The following is a 19203-nucleotide window of genomic DNA, read 5'->3' on the forward strand; positions in this document are numbered from 1 at the left end:
CCAGGCGGGTTGTGCGGAGCGACCGTACCGAGACGGTCTGCAGAACTCCCTGGGACTGCCTTCCCGCGGGGAGCTCGGCGCCCACGCAGCACTGTGGGGTCATTTGGATCCCCTGAGCCTGTGAAGGGACCGAGGCCTCCGGAGCGCCCCTGGATAAATCCCTGAGGAGCTTCCCTGCTGGACCAGGGCAGTCAGGAAATCGAGCTGTGCCTGGCCGCTTGGGAGAGCGGGAGGCGAACAGCTTTGGGAGGGCCGGGGTGGAAGTGGTCCAGGAGATGGGGCAGGCCGTCAGGTGCAGCCCTGCAGGAGGTGGGGAACAGGGGCCAGGCAGCCTCCCAGATAAGGCAAGGCTGTCTGGAGATGGCTGCCTGTAGGCTTTCCAGCTCAGGGTACCCATCAGTACCCTCTGGTTGTGTTGCTGCCTCAGCCACATCATCTCACTAAGGAGGAACCTTCAAAGAAGTGTTTGTTGCTAATGTGACGTTGGTAAGTTTCTTCTGGTGTTTGGCTAGAGCTGGGTTTTCTGGTCCTTATCGTGGGTTTACAGGGTCACAGCTCTTTAGGCTTCTCTGAAGGCTCTGCTACCCCCTGGGCATCAGTGGTTTTCTTATCTGACTTCCACAGTCTCCTCAGTTCTGCATTTTTTTGCTAGGGGCCTCAGTTCCAGCCTGAGAGAGCAAATGGTTTTGGCAATCAGTGCCTCAGGTATGCAGAGACCATCCTCCCGCCAGTCCTGAGCAAGCTATGATGGCAGCAGTCATGCAGTGAGCAGAGGTGGTGAAGGGGTTCGTGAGACTAGGAGTCTTAGGCACAGCACTTTCTACCTCAGCACTAGCATCAGCAATAGCCAGAGGAGACTGCACAGGTTGAGGGATGGGGGGAAAACTAGCGATTCTGACCACAACAGCAACCTCCACCCTCCAGACAGCAACATCCCTTTCTTCCTCACAGTCTCCTCTGCTGCTGTCTAGGTGGTGACATCTGGTCTGACTGGTCACCACGACTGGCAGGTCCACAGACAGAGAAAGACTTGAAGAAACAGCTCTATGCCTTGCCGTCCTCTGAGTACATAGATTCATGTGGCACAGCACCATACGGATCCAGCTCATAGGAAAAGACCTTTCCCAGGGCACATCTCTGCAGCTTGTTTTCCCTGGTTAGAAGGAAAGAGGATGTTTTCCTTTCAAATCCTTGCACGAGACTTGGAGCTCTCATGGTTCTCGAGGCAAGGTTTTTTGTTGTGGGGGTTTTGTTTTTAAATCCCAACAGCCATATGGATTTCACCTATGTGAAGAAGATGGCTTTGGAATTTCCAGTCAGGATCTGGTTTGCTCTACTGTAGCTGGTCCTCTCTTGAGAGGACTTTTCTGACAGGTGGAAGGAAGAATCTGAAGGCAGAAGGACCATTTTTACTACCCATGGCTCTAATAAACTTTTGGAAATGACACCTTGGTGCTTTCAGGAGCAATGCTGCTGAGGAGCAAGTTGTAGTAGGAAGGGGTAGATTTGAACTTGCCTGTAGATGATGAAAGAAACCTCTACAAGTCAGCAGTGAAGGGAAGGAGGGGGGTTACTTTCCTATTTGTGTAGCCACTGATTCTCTTGCCTCTGAACTGAAGTGGGAAGACCAAGCTAATCTGGGAATTCATCCTTGTCAGGCTGTAAACGTCAGAAGTTGTTTGGAGTGTGTGGTCAGAGGAAGGGTAGTTGAGGATAGAACAAGGCTGTCTGGGGATTTCTGGGCTTCTCTGTGATAAACAAGGGGGAGTATTCAGTAACCTCAGATGCAAGAAAGCAGTCTCTGGAGCATGAATGCCATTGGTCATGGGTGGCTGGCCACTGCAGGACAGAAGGACAGAAAAGGGAACAGGCCACTGGGAATAGGCTGGGACTGAAAGACCACAGAAGGGAAAGGGTTCTCCTGCAAAGCCCTGCTGCAGGAGGGCAGCTGCCTGCCTCTTGAAGAGAGTTCCGATTTCTTTAAAAAAAGAAATCCATGGAATTTGGTAAGCTGTAGCTGCAGCCAGCTCTAGAGATGGCAACAGGTGAAACCAGACGCTTCTCCAGCCATCAATATAAGAGATAGCATGGACTGGAATATTTTCCAGAAGGGAAAGTTGTTCCTTTCTTCAAGAAATAGAGTCTTGTACAATTTCCTGCAGGCCCAGCAGCTTTCTGCAAAAGTAAACTTGCGTAATAGCCTGAAATATATATCCCATTCGGGAATCTAACCAGGAAAAGAAAACGGAGATAACAACTGTATGTTTTGAGTCATCTCTACACTTTTGTTTAATTCAGTTTCAAAGGATGTGTTTAGTATGAATAGAGAGCGGAACAAAAGCAACTATATCAGGCTGATGACAAGCCCTCCTGGGATAGCAGCGCAAATGACCCAGTCAAACATAATTTAAGTGTAATTCTGCAGCCAACGCCTATGGAGAATTCACAGAGCTTCAGATCTGAAGATGGCTTAGGCCATCCAACCATGCATGAAGTTGATACCAAGCAGCAGAGCTTTATGTTCTGGTAGCAAAGGCTCCAGATGACACTGTATGTGTGTAAATGAAGGCAGGATTTAATCTACAGAGTTATGGGCAAAGCATGACTAGAATAGGACTTTCAAAGAAGAGTCTTGAGTAGCAGTGGTGAAGTCACATTAAGATCTTTCTCTTGATATAAACTCTCTGATACTTTCATGTCACTCATTTGATCCCTGCTGGGGATTCAAACTCTGCAGTGTCTGAGACTTTTTCCACAACTTTGTTTTGATTCCTTTACAAAAAATCTGTTGTGAGGATCGCTAAAAAAATCCAACAGTCCCCAAAGCACTGCTTTATTTATCTTCATGTGATCAGTCAGTTCATATCCAGATCAAACCATGTAATAAATAACTCCAAGTCCTAAGATGTTAGTCCTAAAATTATAGGAGTAAGGGAAACTTCTTCTAGGGTAAGAGTGCAAAACATTGCTGCTTATGAAAGAAGAAAAGGGCAATGGTAAAACCATTTCCACGGACCCAGCTGATCAAATAGTTTAAGGGACCACCTAGATAAATGTCAACCCTGAAACAGAAGCAAGCATATTATCTTTAACAATTTTTAGAGAATAGAAAAGTAATACTATGGTCACCTTTCAATTACTAAATGAGACAAGACAGTGGTGTGGGAACTGAAGATACCAGAATGACATCAATGGCTGTATATTGCACTGCTTATGCTTATGAAATCACAGCCCAATCTGGCCTACTGAAGAGTCAAAACTCTTATCAGGCATGGGTGACAATTAAACTTACTGCAGAGGCTTACCACAGATTTTTTAAATCATTATTATTATTTTATTATTATTGTTGTTGTTGTTATTATTAACATAATCACCATCATCACCATCAATAGCAGTAGCAATGATAATCATTTGAAGAGCACCTTGATGTGTGTGAGGTGCCTCTCAAGAAAGATGAAAGAGCAGTTATTCTCAGGCAGCACTGATAAACTTTAAGGTGTCATAACGTGTGAATAAGTTGGTTTCCAGGGATAAAAGCAAAGAGGGGGGATGAAAGCAGGCAGGCGCAATCGTAGTATGATGACAGAGTTTCTGGTGGTGAATGAAGAAAAGAAAAATCTGCTTTTAGGGAAAAAAGAATTTATCATCTTTTAGTTGGTTGGGGGGGCACTTTGGCAAGGGAATGGAGATCAGAATCACAGAAGAGCTGAGGCTGGAAGATGCCTCCGGAGATTGTCCAGCCCAATCCCTCTGCTCAAAGCAGAGTCACTGAGAGCACGTTGTTCAAGGCTGTGTCCACTTGGGTTTTGGACATCGCCAAGTGTGGAGACTCCACAGCCTCTCTGGGCAACCTGTTCCAGTATTTGACTACTCTCACCATGGAAAAGTGTTTCCTGATGCTCAGAGGAACTGTCCTGTGTTTCAGGTTGTGCCCATTGCCTCCCATCCTGTCACTGGGCACAAAACCATGAGTTTGGCTCCATCTTCTTTGCACCCTCCAATCAGGGATCCCTTTTGTGGAGTAAAATGGGAGCTGCAGGAATAAAAAGGGGCAGGGAAGATAGTCTGCGGGATATGTAGACAAACAGGACACTGACAGAGTGACAGAAGAGCACAGCAATATGGGCCCATCCAATACTGTTGACTTGAATGCACTTCAAGTCAAATCTCTAGATGCAAGACTGCACTTGTCAGGGAACACACGTACATCAATGAAGTACAAGTCATAACAACAACAAACAGGGAGCATTTCCTAGAAAGACTGAATTTTTTCACAGAAAAAAACACACCATGAAGCAGTTATGCTATATGGGAACTATGGGCTGGGGAGCTTCCCAGAAAGCCAGCTGCCCCTGTTCCTAATTATTTATTATTCATCTCTGTTTCAGTCCAAAATGAGGTCTGATTTATGGGAAATTACTTACAAAATGAAACATGGAAATATGGGATGGATGATGATTAATGAGAACTGTGATATGCGCCTGCAAAAATGCAAAGGGCACAAACATCCAGGAGGGGAAGGTTGACATGGGGTGACACTAAAGGGTTTTCATATGAGTAAATGAATCAAGACAATATATTTCCTGATGGAGACGCTATTAGCTCATGGAGTAAGCTTTGAAGAGAAGGTTAGGCGACATGGTGTAAAATATATTCCTCGCTTCTGCCCTTAAAAGTCCACTACAGGAAAGCCCTTTGTGTTGGATCTTTGTGAAGGCTCAAGTTAGATTTATGTACTGCAACTTCATGCTTCATTTTGCAGGTATGATGTGTACCTCATTATTACATTTTTGTTTCCTAGTTAAGATTCTGATACAAAGCAACAGAGCTCTGGTTTTCAATATAAAGAACAAAAAGAGTTTGAGAAAATATATTTGAATCGTGGGCTCTTAAAAATGTCACTTGATAAAATAAATTACTTTTGGATGCAAAACCACAAATGCTATCATGCTCAGTATCAGAAGTAAGGTTCTTCCATTGTTAAGGCAGAGTAATTTTAATGCATTAATGCTCAGAAAGGACAGGGTTATCTCTGGATCCATTAAGAGTTTGCACAAACCACCTAAACGTGCCATGTGACTGGACAGTGAAGCAGTAACGATCAAGTTGTCAGGAATGATTTACATACAGTTCATGCTTCCCTGAGGCAAGGGACTGAACTAGCTTACTTCCTGAGGTCCCCGACTCCCTGCAACCGTAAGCTCTATGGCTTGAAGATGAAAATGGCACTACAGTATAATGACTTTCACTGTTTACTGCCCTGGGAGTGGTAGGTCATCTCCAGCACTATCTCATCAATGCTACATTAATTCTTCTCAGCATTAAATCCTCATGGGCTTGGTTATTTTCAAAGTATACTTTCATTCCATTATGCCTTGTGCCTGCAGCTCACTACAGAACAAGCAATGAGAATGTACTTTTTGCCTCACAACATCCTCATTTCATGCTAACAACAGGACACACACAAACTCTCCGCCACTCTGGCAGATGCTGCTCCTCACCTGGTGGGAGTTGAGATGCTACTAGAGAAGAGGTGGCAGGCCGAGCACATGAAATGGTCTGTAAGAGCCTGTGGCTGTCCTAGATCCTCCCACGCCGACTTCACTGGGGGCTCTGAACCACAGATTAAGGCCAGTGAATGGCCTAGAGTATCTATCAAGAGTGATGTCAGTTAATTACTACCCTGGGGATTCAGCAATGAGTTGGTGTGCTGTGAGTTAATGACTTCCAGGCATGTTACTTGGCATTACTACTATTATTATTTTGCAAGGAGCCTTCAGTGTCTCTTCATGAAGCCAGCCAACCAGAATGCTGTTGATCTGCTGTTTGCTTGCCTGTTGCAGAAGATACTGGTGAAACTCTCACTACCTATTTGTTGACCTTTCTTTCCCTTCATTCTCTCTCTACCAGCACACACAGATATGTCATTGTCTCCGAAGGAGACTTCACTCTTTAGCAAACAACATCAAGGAAAAGGCCACATCCCTTTCCAAATTACAATTCAGCCTTCTAAAGATGGATGTCAACAAGACATTGATGAATTCAGACACAGCTTTGAGATTTCTCAGAGGGTTTGAGGATTTCCATTGTCAGACATGGCTATTGTGCTACGAAAATGACTCCCAGCTGAAAGAGTGAGAACACATTTTAAAGGACAGCTCAACAGTATTAAAAAAAGCTGGATACCCTGGCACCCTGGGGGAAAAGCTGCTAACAAAGTTAGTGAGATGGGGTGGGACAACATTTGAGTGTCACAATAATTTCATTGCATAATCTTTGTCCTGCTTACCCCCAGCTCTCACCAAAGACAATGGAAGCATGGGGCTTTCAGTTCCTTGCAGGAGACAATCAGAGTCTTGCATCATCACGTCCTTTTTATTTTTTCTACAAGATTATAGAAGACAGAAATGCATTCTTGACTGCAAACTAACATTCAAAGTCTCATGAGAACAGATACCGCTCCCTTGGCCATAAAACTCTGGAGAGGACTCAAGATGACTGTGATGAATCTCATGGAGAAGCAAGCCCAAATAAACACAATTTGAATGAATAGAGAAAACAGTCATCCCATCAGCAGATGAGCTTGGTTAGTCCTTGTCTCTGCAGCCCCTCTACGGTACTGTGTTACTGCTCAGAAAGTGTCAGATACAGCTTGCTAATGAAGCTGCCACACTGGGCCTTCAAGCCCCTTACCATTTTACAGATGGACTTGGCCTCCTCAGAAAACTTATGGGAGTACACTTCTTCTGTCTCCAGCACTCTTCTGTCCACTTCTTCCCTCTTGACCTTCTCTTTCCTTCCACGAAATGGTGATTGCCCAGCAATCATTTCATAAATGAGACAGCCTAGCCCCCAGTAGTCAGGGCTGAGTGTGTATCTCTGGTTGTTCAACACTTCTGGAGCTGTGGAGGAGAAAGACGTGTCTTGTAGAAATGCTTGATATTTACATAGCAAAAACCTTAAATTTCCAGCAGTTCCATTTTGGTGACTGAATACACATGCACAGAGAATGGTGGGTATAATATAGAAATACCTCCTGATTTCTGCTGATAGCACTACACAAAATGCAGCATGCTACATGCCATGGTTGTTTTTTTTCTTTACATGCTACATGCTGTGTGCACTCTCTAATGACTTAATACCAAGTCTGACCAATTAAAAAAAAAACCAAAAAGAGGTTGAAGCTAAGTATTAAGCAGAGGTCTAATCTTGAGAATCCTTCCAGATTTCTCCATTTAGGGAAGAAATGACATACAGACACACATGCTGTAAACAGCAGTGATATTTATTCAAAAGCAAAATTTGTCTTTTCGGTCAATTTATAACTTATTTTTTCCTCCCTTTAAAAACCAGATCCATTTATTTTGTGTTGCAGCCATCCAGTATGCTTTGGGCATATAGTCACTGTCTTGCAGACATCCTCAGTTGTGTACATGGCTACAAACACACATACGCATGTGCTCACAATCACAGAGTCGTAGTGTGTGTACAAACTTACACTGAGATAACAAAATTTAGAAATGACAACTGATTTACTTGCTTTCATTAAAGTCTCCATACGGTAACAGTGGCTCATATCAGCTAGTTTCTATTTAGTCAAATAACCATAAGCAATTTTTATTCCAAGAAATATGCCCACCCAGTGAATGAAAATAATTACACTGAATTTAGAAAACAGATCTAGTTAAATCAGCGAGTGTGTTTTTTACCAGTGCACAAATCTCCACCCTCCTTTTGTTCAGCCTCCCCTGCACATAGGGCAAGACTCAAGCTGACCTTGGTCAAGGATGACTGTAGGTACAGGCTTACCCATTTTATCATAAACATAGAAATACATTTTAACTATTATGCAAAAAGTAGCAACTAGTAAGAAACTTTTCTTTTAGCACATAACCCTCCTAAAATTAATCTACATTAAAATCACTAGAATCCTAGTTGTTGTCTCCCCTTTTATTTTTCTTTGCTGATTTAAGATCACAGACCAGTCTCATTAAGAGCTGTTGTGGTCCAGACTTTTCCCCACATCTGATTTCCACTAGCAGGAGTTTTTGGTGTGTTGCTGCAGTGAACTGGACCCAGCTGAATATGAATCTTTTTAAATTTTTTTTCCTAAGCTTACGTGGCAGAAAGATCTCCAAAACTCAAGTAACCTCAGCAAATTACAAAAAAGATGAGCTACTGAAGACTTACCCATATAGCCTACTGTTCCTACTCTTCCACGGATGGATTCACCCTCAGGGATTTTAACAGCTAGACCCAAATCGGATATTCTAATATGGCCTGGAAGGAAAAAAGAAACAACACAAAGCAGATGTAATAATATGACCCAAATTAGTCCAAAACCACAACTGTTGTCATTGCTACAATACTCCTGCAGACGTTTTAGGAAAAACATTCTGAGTTGCTGAACCAGGGCAGTTTCACTGATAAGGAAAAGAGGAGTTATTACATTGCAGTGAAATTAATTTTAACAGTGAGGCTACAGACTACAGTGGATTGTGTTAGATATTGTAAAATCAACCCAAAAAAGGCAGTGAGAAGCATCCTGTAGGGAAGATTCTTGAACTGATCACAGGGGATGCATGGGCTGACATAATTCTGTAACTCTCTGATGACTGAAGGGGCTACCTCTGTTCCGTAAGTCAGCATGAGACTTGATTACCACTGCCATCAGCAACAAACCTGGGTTTGCATAAAATGAGAGCTGGCTCAGCAAAGGATGGAAGTACTTTTGAAAATGGAGCAGGAAGCACAGATTTAGAAATTACAACTTCCTTTGTGTTGTGTCAGCCTCGCAACAATAAGGATGGAAAAACAATGAAGAAAGGCAGGCACCCCCAGCACAGCCATGCTCTCCAGAACTGACCCTGCTGAGCAGCACGGCTGTTTCACTCTGTCCGTGCACTGAGCTCCAGCACTTCACCCACCCCAAGACAGGAGTATTAGTGTATGTTGAGCCTCTTAGTCACTTCAGAGCATTATTTGTCTTCATGCAATATATATCCTAAAACTAACTTAATCTACTTTACTATGAACGCATCTCTGTAAACCTCTGAGACTTACCATAATCATCTAGCAGGATATTTTCTGGCTTCAAATCTCTGAAAATGAAAGATAGAAGACTTGTATGAAGCTGGTTTTGATAACATAACCATACAACAGAATGTGAGTGCATTTATTACTAGTAATAAACCAATTGAGTGTCAACTCAAACAGCAAGGAACTGATGAAACCAATACAACTTTCTACAACTCACTTCACAGATAGACTGAAACCATATGTCTTTTTCTAAACTGGAGTTACATTTTTTCACTAAGACAAGCTTGTAGTTCCTAATCCACTCTGTAATGGACTCATCCACCTAGTCCTGTAAGCCCTGTAAACCAACCTCTATAGTCCTGCATGTTGTTAAATCTCTGCAGTATTTTCTGTTGTAAAATCTTTTGTTAAAAAGAAAAATATTTTGAATTTTCAAATATTTTATTTGCATATAAAATTAGAAATAGCAATCTGTTGGACTCAGATTTTCTATGCTTGGCATCTGGCTCAGACCAAATACACGAATGTGTATACATGCATGCACATACATGCACATGTACATGCACTTGTGCACATGTGCAATACTTTCAGTGAGTTTGGAAAATGAGGGGTGGAGGGGGAATGCTGCACCTGGATTAAGATTCTCCTTACAAACATTTGTGAAACTCTACTGCCTATGTGGTTCGGAGCAACGCCATGAAAATTGGCAAAGTGGTCACTCTGATGTCAAAGATGTGCCTTTCACTGCTCCTGTGAAAAAAATCTGGCCTAGTTATAAGTTGCTGAAAGAAATAATTTTAGTTTTCATATATTTTGCAAAGCCTTGGCAGGTCATTTTTCTAAAAGGTTTGCCTGCACCAAACCTGCTCCACCACCTGCTGCTTCAAGATGCTGCCCAGGTCAGCCATGTTCAAGTTCCCTCACTTGACCAAGGCTGTTTTCCAAACCTGTGGAGCGAAGCAGAACTTCACAGCTGCTGCTGCCATTGCTGGATGCAGTGGGCTGCTGTCGAGGTGGGAGCTAGGTGGGCTCGTGCCTGTCCTCCCAGTGCCCCTAAGCAGGGACAAGGTACAGCCAGCCTACTGCTAGTGCAGCATGGGAAGGTCTCCCAGCCTGGGAGATGGGACTGGGAGGTCTCATGCGGAAGATGGGGACGTGCTGGGCAGGAAGCATCCCAGAAGAGCTGTACGATGGGAGCAGGCTGTGCTGGCTCAGGAGCCCAAACAAGGCACCAGGAACGTATTGCTGCAATTCACACACCATGCCCTGACTTTGATCTGATCAACTCCTACTGAAACACAGCATCTAGCTTGGTGCAAATCCAAGAAGTGCTTGGTCTCATCTTTTTTTAAGGCCTTCTTCCATTTGTGAACCAGCTTGATTCGGTTAGCTTCTCAGCAAGAGACATTTCTTTTCAAATAGCAAAGAGAGGGGGGCATGCAAGAGAAGCCCTCGCACCAGGAGATCAATGCACTGCAGTCTGCGCAGGAGTCTGCCCTGTGTTTCAAGCCGTACCACTCCGGTATCATGAATTTTCCTGTGAATGGAGACGGGTACTTTATAGTTTTGACAATGCCAAGATTAAAATTTCAAAACTTGTCTCTTTTTTATTTATTATTTTCAAGCAACGACTTAGACCGCTCTGAACAATCTCCTCTCCTTGCTTGCTTCAGACCCTCTTGACCTCTCAAGATAAACCAGATGCCCAGTGGTACCACACCTACTTTTCAAATAAACATCACTGAAATATGTGAAGGGCAGCCGAACGCTGCGGACAAGCTGTGCTTTTGTTTAATATACCACTGTGGGCTTTCCCTGCCTATTGGCAGAAGGTTTCCAATGCTCGAGCAACATGGTTGAGGGCATCTCCTATTTATTTTTTAAAATTTATTCCAAATCCTTTAAGAACTATTTCTGTGAAGAACTCAGACTTCATTAATTACTTCATCTTCCACTCCAGTAATTAGTCCCACTTAAAGATGTAACTGTGGCCAAATGACAAGAATCCTGCATGCAAGTTGGGAAATGTTGTCTTCGAATGAGAAAATGAGAAACTCCACGAGGACTCTGAGAAAGGGGTTTGGTCCTTACAGCTCCCTGTGATTTAGGGCAATTAGAGCAAGCTTTTCTACACACACACACGCACGCGCACACACACACACACCCCCCCCCCGGACATCAGTTGTCAGTTCTTTTTTTAGATTTCTGGTTCCTCAGTATGAAAGCTGGCTTCCTTCGCATGGCCAACATCTTCCAAGTGCCAAGGAGGAATGTGATTCTTGTACTGAAATGTCTAGGAGAAACAAAGGTCCCTGGTGGGCACAGTTACACGTAAGGCTCCTTCCCGATGGTACAGCTGCCCATATGTAAACTAGCCTTGCCTAAATATAGTGCAACATAAACTGCTGACACTGCGCCCATGATCGAAAGGTGATGGTACGCTGTTGGCTGGACAGGACAGCATAAACAACTCAATTAGTCATGGTGGACAAGGCTTTACTGTATATTTGTGCAATGCCTAGGACAATGTGATCTTGATGCTTCCAGGCATGGCTATAGCGTATATATATTTCTATAAAGTTAATATATATATATATAAAAATATATATTAAATATTAAATATATATTTTATATATAAAAAATAAAGGAGAATCAGCAGCTTTTTATGTTTGCTTTCCATGAACAATTGACCTGTTGACCTTTACTAACATGATGTAGTTGAGAAATGTAACATAAGTGCCACCTTTGGCAAGGGAATTCTGAATCCGATAAATCTAACTCTGAGCCTGGTTGTTCACTCAGGTCACGTCTGCAGCGTGCGTCACCAGCCCATGAGATGGGGATGTATTTTCCGATGCTGTGATTTACTCAGAAGCATTTTGTTCTTAGCAAATGAAATTAAGTCTGAGGAATAAGTGTTTTACGATGAATTATGCACCTTGAGAAAGCAGTAGCATTTAGCTGCTATATTTTATTGACCTATATAGCACTTCTCATGGGTCCCAAAACAGACTGTGGTATTACAAATTAGGGGTCTCTGCAGATGCTCCTAAAATACTGCTAGAAACTGTCACCTACAAGGATACAGTATCATTCATCACCAAAATGAATGTGCAGTCTGAGGTGTGAACTAGCAGATCTTCAAGAGTAACATGAAAACAACTGCTTCAGGTAGTAGGATGCCATTTCTCTCAGAAGCACGTGCTATTTTAGGTGGCCAGATCTAATCTGTTTTATTAGAAAGCGGCATTAGTGTGGCATTTTACCAGCTGTGTTATGAATGTACCAGTCATTTTCATCAATAAAGTATGCTTGTAATCTAGTACTTTTTTAAAGAAACACTATAATGCCTCCTAAAACTTTGTTGAATGTGGTAGGATGTTTTTTAAAGAAAAGGGAAGCCAGGCACATCGCTCATTATTTGATTTTTCAATTGACATTAAACATTTAATTCCATTTTGTTCCTTGGGGGAAAAAAAAAATCTCCTCCTTGGACTAGCGCCAACTAAATCACGATGTTATCTGTCTGCTCTCCTTATGCCAGCTAGCGAGATCTGAGTCACAGTGAGGCAACCAAGTGGCAGTTTGCTAGAGATCTCCAAGGAACAACAATATCGTAATTTCTATGTATAGAAGCATATGTATAATGCTTATTACACATGGGCATACCAAATGATTTAAAGTGTGGCTTACTTTTTAAAAATAACATATTACGCCTATTAATCATTATCCTTGGAAGATCTTTCATGAAGTTACAGGACCTCTTCTGCTGTGAATGCCAGCAGTAATGATTTCACAAGCTGGGATGATGAAGACAAACATTGAAAGTTGTTTACAACTATATTGGTCATTGATTAAAAAAATAAATCCTCATGGAGTCACAAGAACTCTGTCTGCAATCACCCTGCTTATCCAGCAAGTAAACCCTACGATGCCCTGGAAAAGTGCTTGCATAGAGCTGTAAGCCAGACTGGAAGCTGAGAACTTGAAATCTGTCCTTCTCGAAGCTGGCTGCCTGTCACCACGCTGGCTGCACCATGCTCTGCCCGCTGGCTGCACCCGCAGCGGGTGGGACGCTGCCAGCAGGACCCCTCTGCTGCATGGCTGTGAATGAATGTGCCTCCTTCCACGGCTGGCACGCTACGGCCACCGTCACCATCCAATCTAGCTAATCAAACTAGTTTGTGTCCTAGAGCGTAAATCCATGCCCTGCATCTCAATCACCCTCTTGCGCTAATCGTGCTCCCTCTGGATAGGAGAGACGGTTTTCCCACATCTGACAGGCTGCAGCCCCTGGTGCAATATAATCTAACTAATTAAAATAGAGGCTTGAATACAATTATCTCCATTTCACACCAACTAGAAACTAGATTCCTTAATGAAATCCCTTTAAAGGAACTTCCATAATTTTCTTACGTCACCCAGTACACTCTGAGGTAGGGTTTGGGGAGCTTTGTGTTAGTTCTGTATAATTTAGATGGGATGTACTTAGTGAAGCAACTGCCCCCTTCCATCGCTCCTGAATCACACTGTATTTGCACAGGGCTCTGGAAATTTCAGCCAAAGCGCACTGAGGCATCTCAGTTGAACAGCACCACAGTGAGCAGGGAGGATGCAGGCAATTCTTTTCTATGCAGAAAAGATGTCCTAAGACTCTAGAGAGTGCTTACCTGTACACTGTATTTTCTCTGTGTAGGTCTTCTAGGCCACAAAGAATCTCTGCTGCATAAAACAAAGCTCTTTCCTCCTCAAAGCCTGGGTTCCCCATGTTGTAGATGTGAAACTTCAGGTCACCTCCATTCATTATGGTCAGAACTAAACACAGTGCATCCTTTGTTTCATAGGCATAGGCTAAATTGACCTAGAAAAACATTTGTAGCATAGTTGTGACAGTTCAGTTAGCTGCTAAGAGGAAAGCCCTAACTTTTCATTAAAATTTTCTCTGGAAAAGGGAAAAAGAAGTAGATTGACTGAATATGATATGGGCCTTATTACAATAGAAAACATACATTTTAAAAGTACAGAAAAATCAGATGTTAGGATTTTATAAATTAGTTTGTTGGATTGCTGTCAAACCCCTATCATCTCAGTAGGTTCCCAGGAAGGCTCAGACAGCCCAGTCCTGTGGTGGTCAAACAGACCATCACTGAGGCATGAAGGTCAGCATCACCCCTGCAAGGCTCTGGTGGGTGCCCCAGGAATGATGAGACACACCAAAAGTTACCCATCACTTTTAAATATGTGCCATCATCTTTGCTTCTGCCAGAGGTAAGTAAACATCTTGCATCTGTTGTATTCACAGTGTTTTCCTAAAACGAGTATAAAGAACATGACAGATGCTGAGAGAACACCACCTTTTTTTTAAAAAAAATCTAAGTCAAGCTTTTAAGGAGGCAGAAGAGCTGGCACGACTCAGGAAAGCCCTATGTCAGGCAGACCAGCTCCACATCACTTGTTAGATGCTGCTGCTAGCCAATCTCTTCTGATCTATTTGGGTTGAATCTCCTTCAGTCTCCTCCAAGCTCCTCTCTCCCAGACATTGGGAATTCAGGTGATCACCCCGGATAAAAATAGCTCAGCCTGATGCAGTCCTGATGCAAGTCAAGGCTGTAAAATGCATCATCTTCTCATGGTAGGAACAGGCACCCGTGTTAGTGCATTTCTCACAGACCAGAGGCTAAAATGAGACTCAGCAAAGGTGCATGGAGCAGGACTAAGGTGCCAAGCAAAGCGAGTCGGCTTCTGGCACCCCTCCTGTAGCAGGAGGTGGAGGAGGCATCGGATTCAGCAAGAACAGTGCTCAGCAGGTGAGCAGGGAGCTGAGCGCTAGGGAGTTCAATACTCACTACAAACTGACTATTGACTTTTTCTAAAATCTGCTTTTCATTTAGTGCCATGGATTCGCCTTTCCTCTTTTTTATTCTCTTCTTCTCTAATCTCTTGCAGGCGTACATCTTCCCTGTCGCTCGGACTTGGCAAGCGCAGACCTGCGAATTGAACAGAACAATTGCTGGGTAATTCGAAGCAAACGCTGTGTCTGGGTTGCACTTCACTCCTCACGATCTGATCCGACTTAGTCCTTTTAAGGCTAGAGACGGCGGCAGAGCGAGTAAGGCACAGGCGGGGGCAGCTGGGGAGCCGACTACTGTTTCCAAACCTGCTGTGTAGTATTGCTTTAATTATTTCACTTTCCTCTGCCTGCTTCCTATCCCACCTCCTTTTGTCTGTGCAGATTGTAATCTGCTCAGCTACAGCCTGCCCAGCCTCCTCTGCCTCTGCTGCCCAGGCAGAGACCTCAAGCCACCAGCAAAATACAAATAAGGGTGTGACCTTAATTCCACTGTGAATGCAACGGTTGAATACGAAATCATTCTCAAAAGTGTTCTTTTGAGATTACGGTGTCATGAGAGGTTAAGTAAAACTGTCAGCAATTAATGAAAACCAGCCTCTGTCGCATCAGGCTCCTGTAACGTGCAGTGCCTGAGAAGTAAGAAACACTCTTAACAGAAACTTTCAGAATTACTCACCTCCCCAAAGCCACCTTTCCCCAGCACCCTGTACTGCCGAAATGTGTTTTTCGTTACTGGTTGCCTGGAAGTAAAGGAAATAAAAAAAAAAGAGACACACTACATTTAATGCACTCTCTGTGATTTATTTATTTCAGACCATACTTTTGAAAAGCAAAATAGATAAATATTACATAATAACATTATTTCGAGGTAATCATATTATATAATACAATACATAATTATGTAATTACATTACTTCAATACTATGTATGGCTTGAACTTTTCAATTCCAACATATTAAGCTGTAATAAAATACAACACATTAGTGAGTCATCAGTATAATTTCTGCTAGCATCTTAGGACCAAGGAGGGTTCTGGATCTCCATTATATAGCTTTGGCCTTTGTTAAGCAAAGGGGAGGTCCGAGAACTTCCAAGAAGGTATTAATTCTCATGATATACAGGAATCTTTTAAGGGTAGTGCTGGGCTAACACTATTGATTTGCTTGGTCTTCAAGATGAGAAAAATAGATCCAAAATGCAAACCACCAGAAAATATTTCTTTTGTCTTGACCTTAAAGCAGGAAACAGATGTGAAACAAGGAAAGAATTAGTCCCAGGAACCAGAGAGGTGGGTTTAGGTGCCATTCGCAGGAGAGGAGAGCAGGAGCTGAGCTCCAAGCCAGTCCAGCCCCACCTGGGGCACCTGCCTCCTGGGAGAGCATCATGGGTGAGATGGGAGGGAAAGCACCGCTTTTCTTTTAAGGGCCAAATTAAGGGTTAAATAGGTCTTTCTTTCCGAGGGCTGACTGCTCCCTAACGATCACTAGACATGATCACTATACCATCTCACAGGATTCCCACAAAATTCTGCTCCACCAAAAAGGCTCCAGCCCTACGTCTAACTCGTATTTTGTCACCATAAAAGTTTTATAACGTGACAGATGAAGAACACTAGATTCAGAGAGATCTGACTTTGTATCCACCACTCCATCACTGAAGTATTACAATTACATTAGCAGTCAATATGAATATTCCTACCAGCTTTGTTTTCCTCTGGCGGGCAGCCAGGCAGCACAGGGAGCACAGCAACGTGGCTGTTCCCACAACAGTGATGATGAGGTTGACGACAATAAGGAATAAATGTTAGAGTGAATCGTTTCATTTCTGTTCGTTATTGTTTTTAAAAGTGGGGGAAGAAAACCACGCAGAAGGCCAAAACTAGAAGAGAGAAAGATGCTATTTTCAGGCTTCTGGGAGGACACTGCAAATGCTATTGGGGTTAAAAGCAACAATTAGCAGTGATAACTAGATGCTCAGCAATGTCCCTGGAATAAATGGACTGTATGACTCCTCCGTTGCAGCCAGCAGGCTGTCAGGAGGAGCTGTTGATCACTCTGTGCCACTAACATCTCTTTGCTAACCCTAAAAACAGTTCTCCCAGCTTCTTAAATCAGGCATATCCAATAGCTTGTCACATTTGCTGGGGGAATGGAAAAAAAAATAATCCTCAAAGCATTTCAGAAAATTCTTGAACCCAAATGTGAAAATAGATAGGAAATAGCCTGGCTAGAGATGAATCATCTGATGGTTTTTTTTTAATTGAAATGGAAGAGTAAATGCTGGATTCAGCAAAGATGGCATGTGGAGCACGTCTTGGCATGAAATGGCGCTCCCCTCTGCCCACTGCTTCCCTTCCCTCTAGTGCAGCAGCTTTGTAGCTTTCCAGGGAGAGGAACTGGCACAGCTCCTTTGATCTCTGAGGCATCACGCTGATATACACCGCTTATGGATCCGGCCCTAACTCATCTGCCGTAATTAAGTCCATTTGTGGAACCTGGGGCTTCTCTCAGCTCAAGGTCACTGTTACCCAGCAGTGTGCGTCTGCTTCAGCCCTCACCAACAAGGAGAAGACAAAGGCCCCTTCCCTTGCAAATTAATACCCACCAAGGCTGCCTGGTTACTAAATGTGCTCAGAAATGTCTAGCCAATAAATATGGTGCCAGGACCTATATGCCATAGCTTTGTCTGTTTACAGTGACTTAATAATAGTGGTAACTGGTCCAGACAAAAAAGATGCCACATTCAGAGCACAGTTAAACAGAAAGACAACTGAAGTTGTGGAATGTACTTGAAATGTTCCTAATGTACCTAATACCATTAAAAGCCAAACACTTGAGCACCAGAAGCCAAAACTGGCTCCCTGGTGTTTTGGGGTGTTTTTCTGTTTTATTCTTTACTTCCCCAGCAAGCAGCATCTGCTTCAGTCTTGGGCATGCTTGGGCACAGTGTTTGCAAATGCAAAAGCCAGAGACTGGACATGTATCTTACGTTTAGCATTACAGATGCACAAGGGTAGGTTATAAAAAAGTGCAATGTGTCTTTCAAGCTGTGCCATCAGTAGCTCATGGTGACAGGGCCTACCGTGAAACTGGCCACAGATGTTTCTCAGATCACAGGAGATTTGGATTCCTACTTTTTTATAGGCTGTAGAATTTTTTTCCTATTCACTTGCTGTGCACAAGCATATGAGCAAAAAAGGTGCCCAAGCTGCTCGCTGGAGCATGTCACCTTCAGGAGTGCAATGTCCTTAGAGAGAGAAGGAAGCAGCTGAGGAGGATTTACGGGTGTAAGCACACTCATGGAGGATGAAGGAGCACAATCCATATCCCAGGCACTGACTGTGCTTGTTAGATGGTCACAGCTGGAGGAGACTCAGCTTGTGGTTAAATCGCGTCTAACGCCAACATAACCATGACTTTTCTATATGGCAACTTTGTCTGGCTAAAGCCATTACCTCTTCTTGAGCTTCCTAACAGTGAACACTTAAAACCAAATTCTAAAATTATGAAAGCCTTCCTGGAGCTCTCTGAATTTTTAATTAACAACAAAAAAAAAAGGCGGGGGGGGGGAGGGTGGGGAAGTGAAAATTACAAAACTTACCTTTCCAACCACTTCCACTGGAGAAACCTGTCGAAGTACATGCTGTTTAGGTATTCTTGGAATGGTTCCCCACTGAGGTGGTCAAGGACAGATCTATCTCAGATGAAAAGGATATATAAGCATTTTACAATCCTAAACTTGGAGCAAAAAAGAAACAAAACAAGAGGAGGAAATCCAGCCTTCTTGTTTGGTAGGATCATTTTACTTTTACTTCATTTTGTAATTGATTTTACTCAGTTTCAATCTAGGAACAAAGTGATGTGTTTGATGTATTTGATAACAGGAAGCCTTACAGAAGCTGAATAGTAATATGCACTGGTTATGCTTGCTGAAAATTAACAGGGCATCTCCCACTGGCTTCAATGGGCATTTTCAAAGGCTGTTAGTCACTAGACAAGAAATGTCTTTGCTTCTGTAAGTAAATTAACAGAACACCCTCAGGAACTGAGCTCCTAAACTTTGGGGGGTGTTTACATCTGGATTGAAAATTTCTGGTTAAAGCTCATTTCTGTCAAAGAGGGACCACCAGAGGTGTTATTTTGAACAAAAAAAAAAACCCCAACAACACAACCAATTTTAATTCCTGCTATACAGAAGTAGTAACTCTGATTAAAGTCAAAGGGCTATGTGCTTTGTAGAGTAATACAGAGGAAGGAAAGTCTAAACAGGGATGTGGATTCACTTTTCTTCTGTGGCTCGTACAGTGGATGCAA

At 43.1% G+C, this 19203-nt stretch overlaps 1 protein-coding gene across 3 annotated transcripts in view; it reads right to left on the reverse strand.

Moving 5' to 3' along the window:
- GRK5 (G protein-coupled receptor kinase 5) overlaps positions 1–19203 on the reverse strand; it is a 169611-nt gene that overhangs the window by 14031 nt on the left and 136377 nt on the right. For 2 of the 3 annotated variants that reach the window (XM_056350675.1, XM_056350674.1), the window contains 7 exons: positions 18491–18583; positions 15567–15630; positions 14886–15026; positions 13710–13900; positions 9064–9101; positions 8191–8280; positions 6694–6902 (listed from right to left, as the gene is read on the reverse strand). In XM_056350675.1, the coding sequence (XP_056206650.1) occupies positions 6694–6902; positions 8191–8280; positions 9064–9101; positions 13710–13900; positions 14886–15026; positions 15567–15630; positions 18491–18583 (826 nt within the window). Of the gene's footprint in view, positions 1–6693; positions 6903–8190; positions 8281–9063; positions 9102–13709; positions 13901–14885; positions 15027–15566; positions 15631–18490; positions 18588–19203 lie in introns of all 3 variants that reach the window. The other variant, XM_056350676.1, reaches the window with a different exon arrangement.

This window comes from Falco biarmicus, chromosome 9 (assembly GCF_023638135.1).
Source record: "Falco biarmicus isolate bFalBia1 chromosome 9, bFalBia1.pri, whole genome shotgun sequence".
NCBI lineage: Eukaryota > Metazoa > Chordata > Aves > Falconiformes > Falconidae > Falco > Falco biarmicus.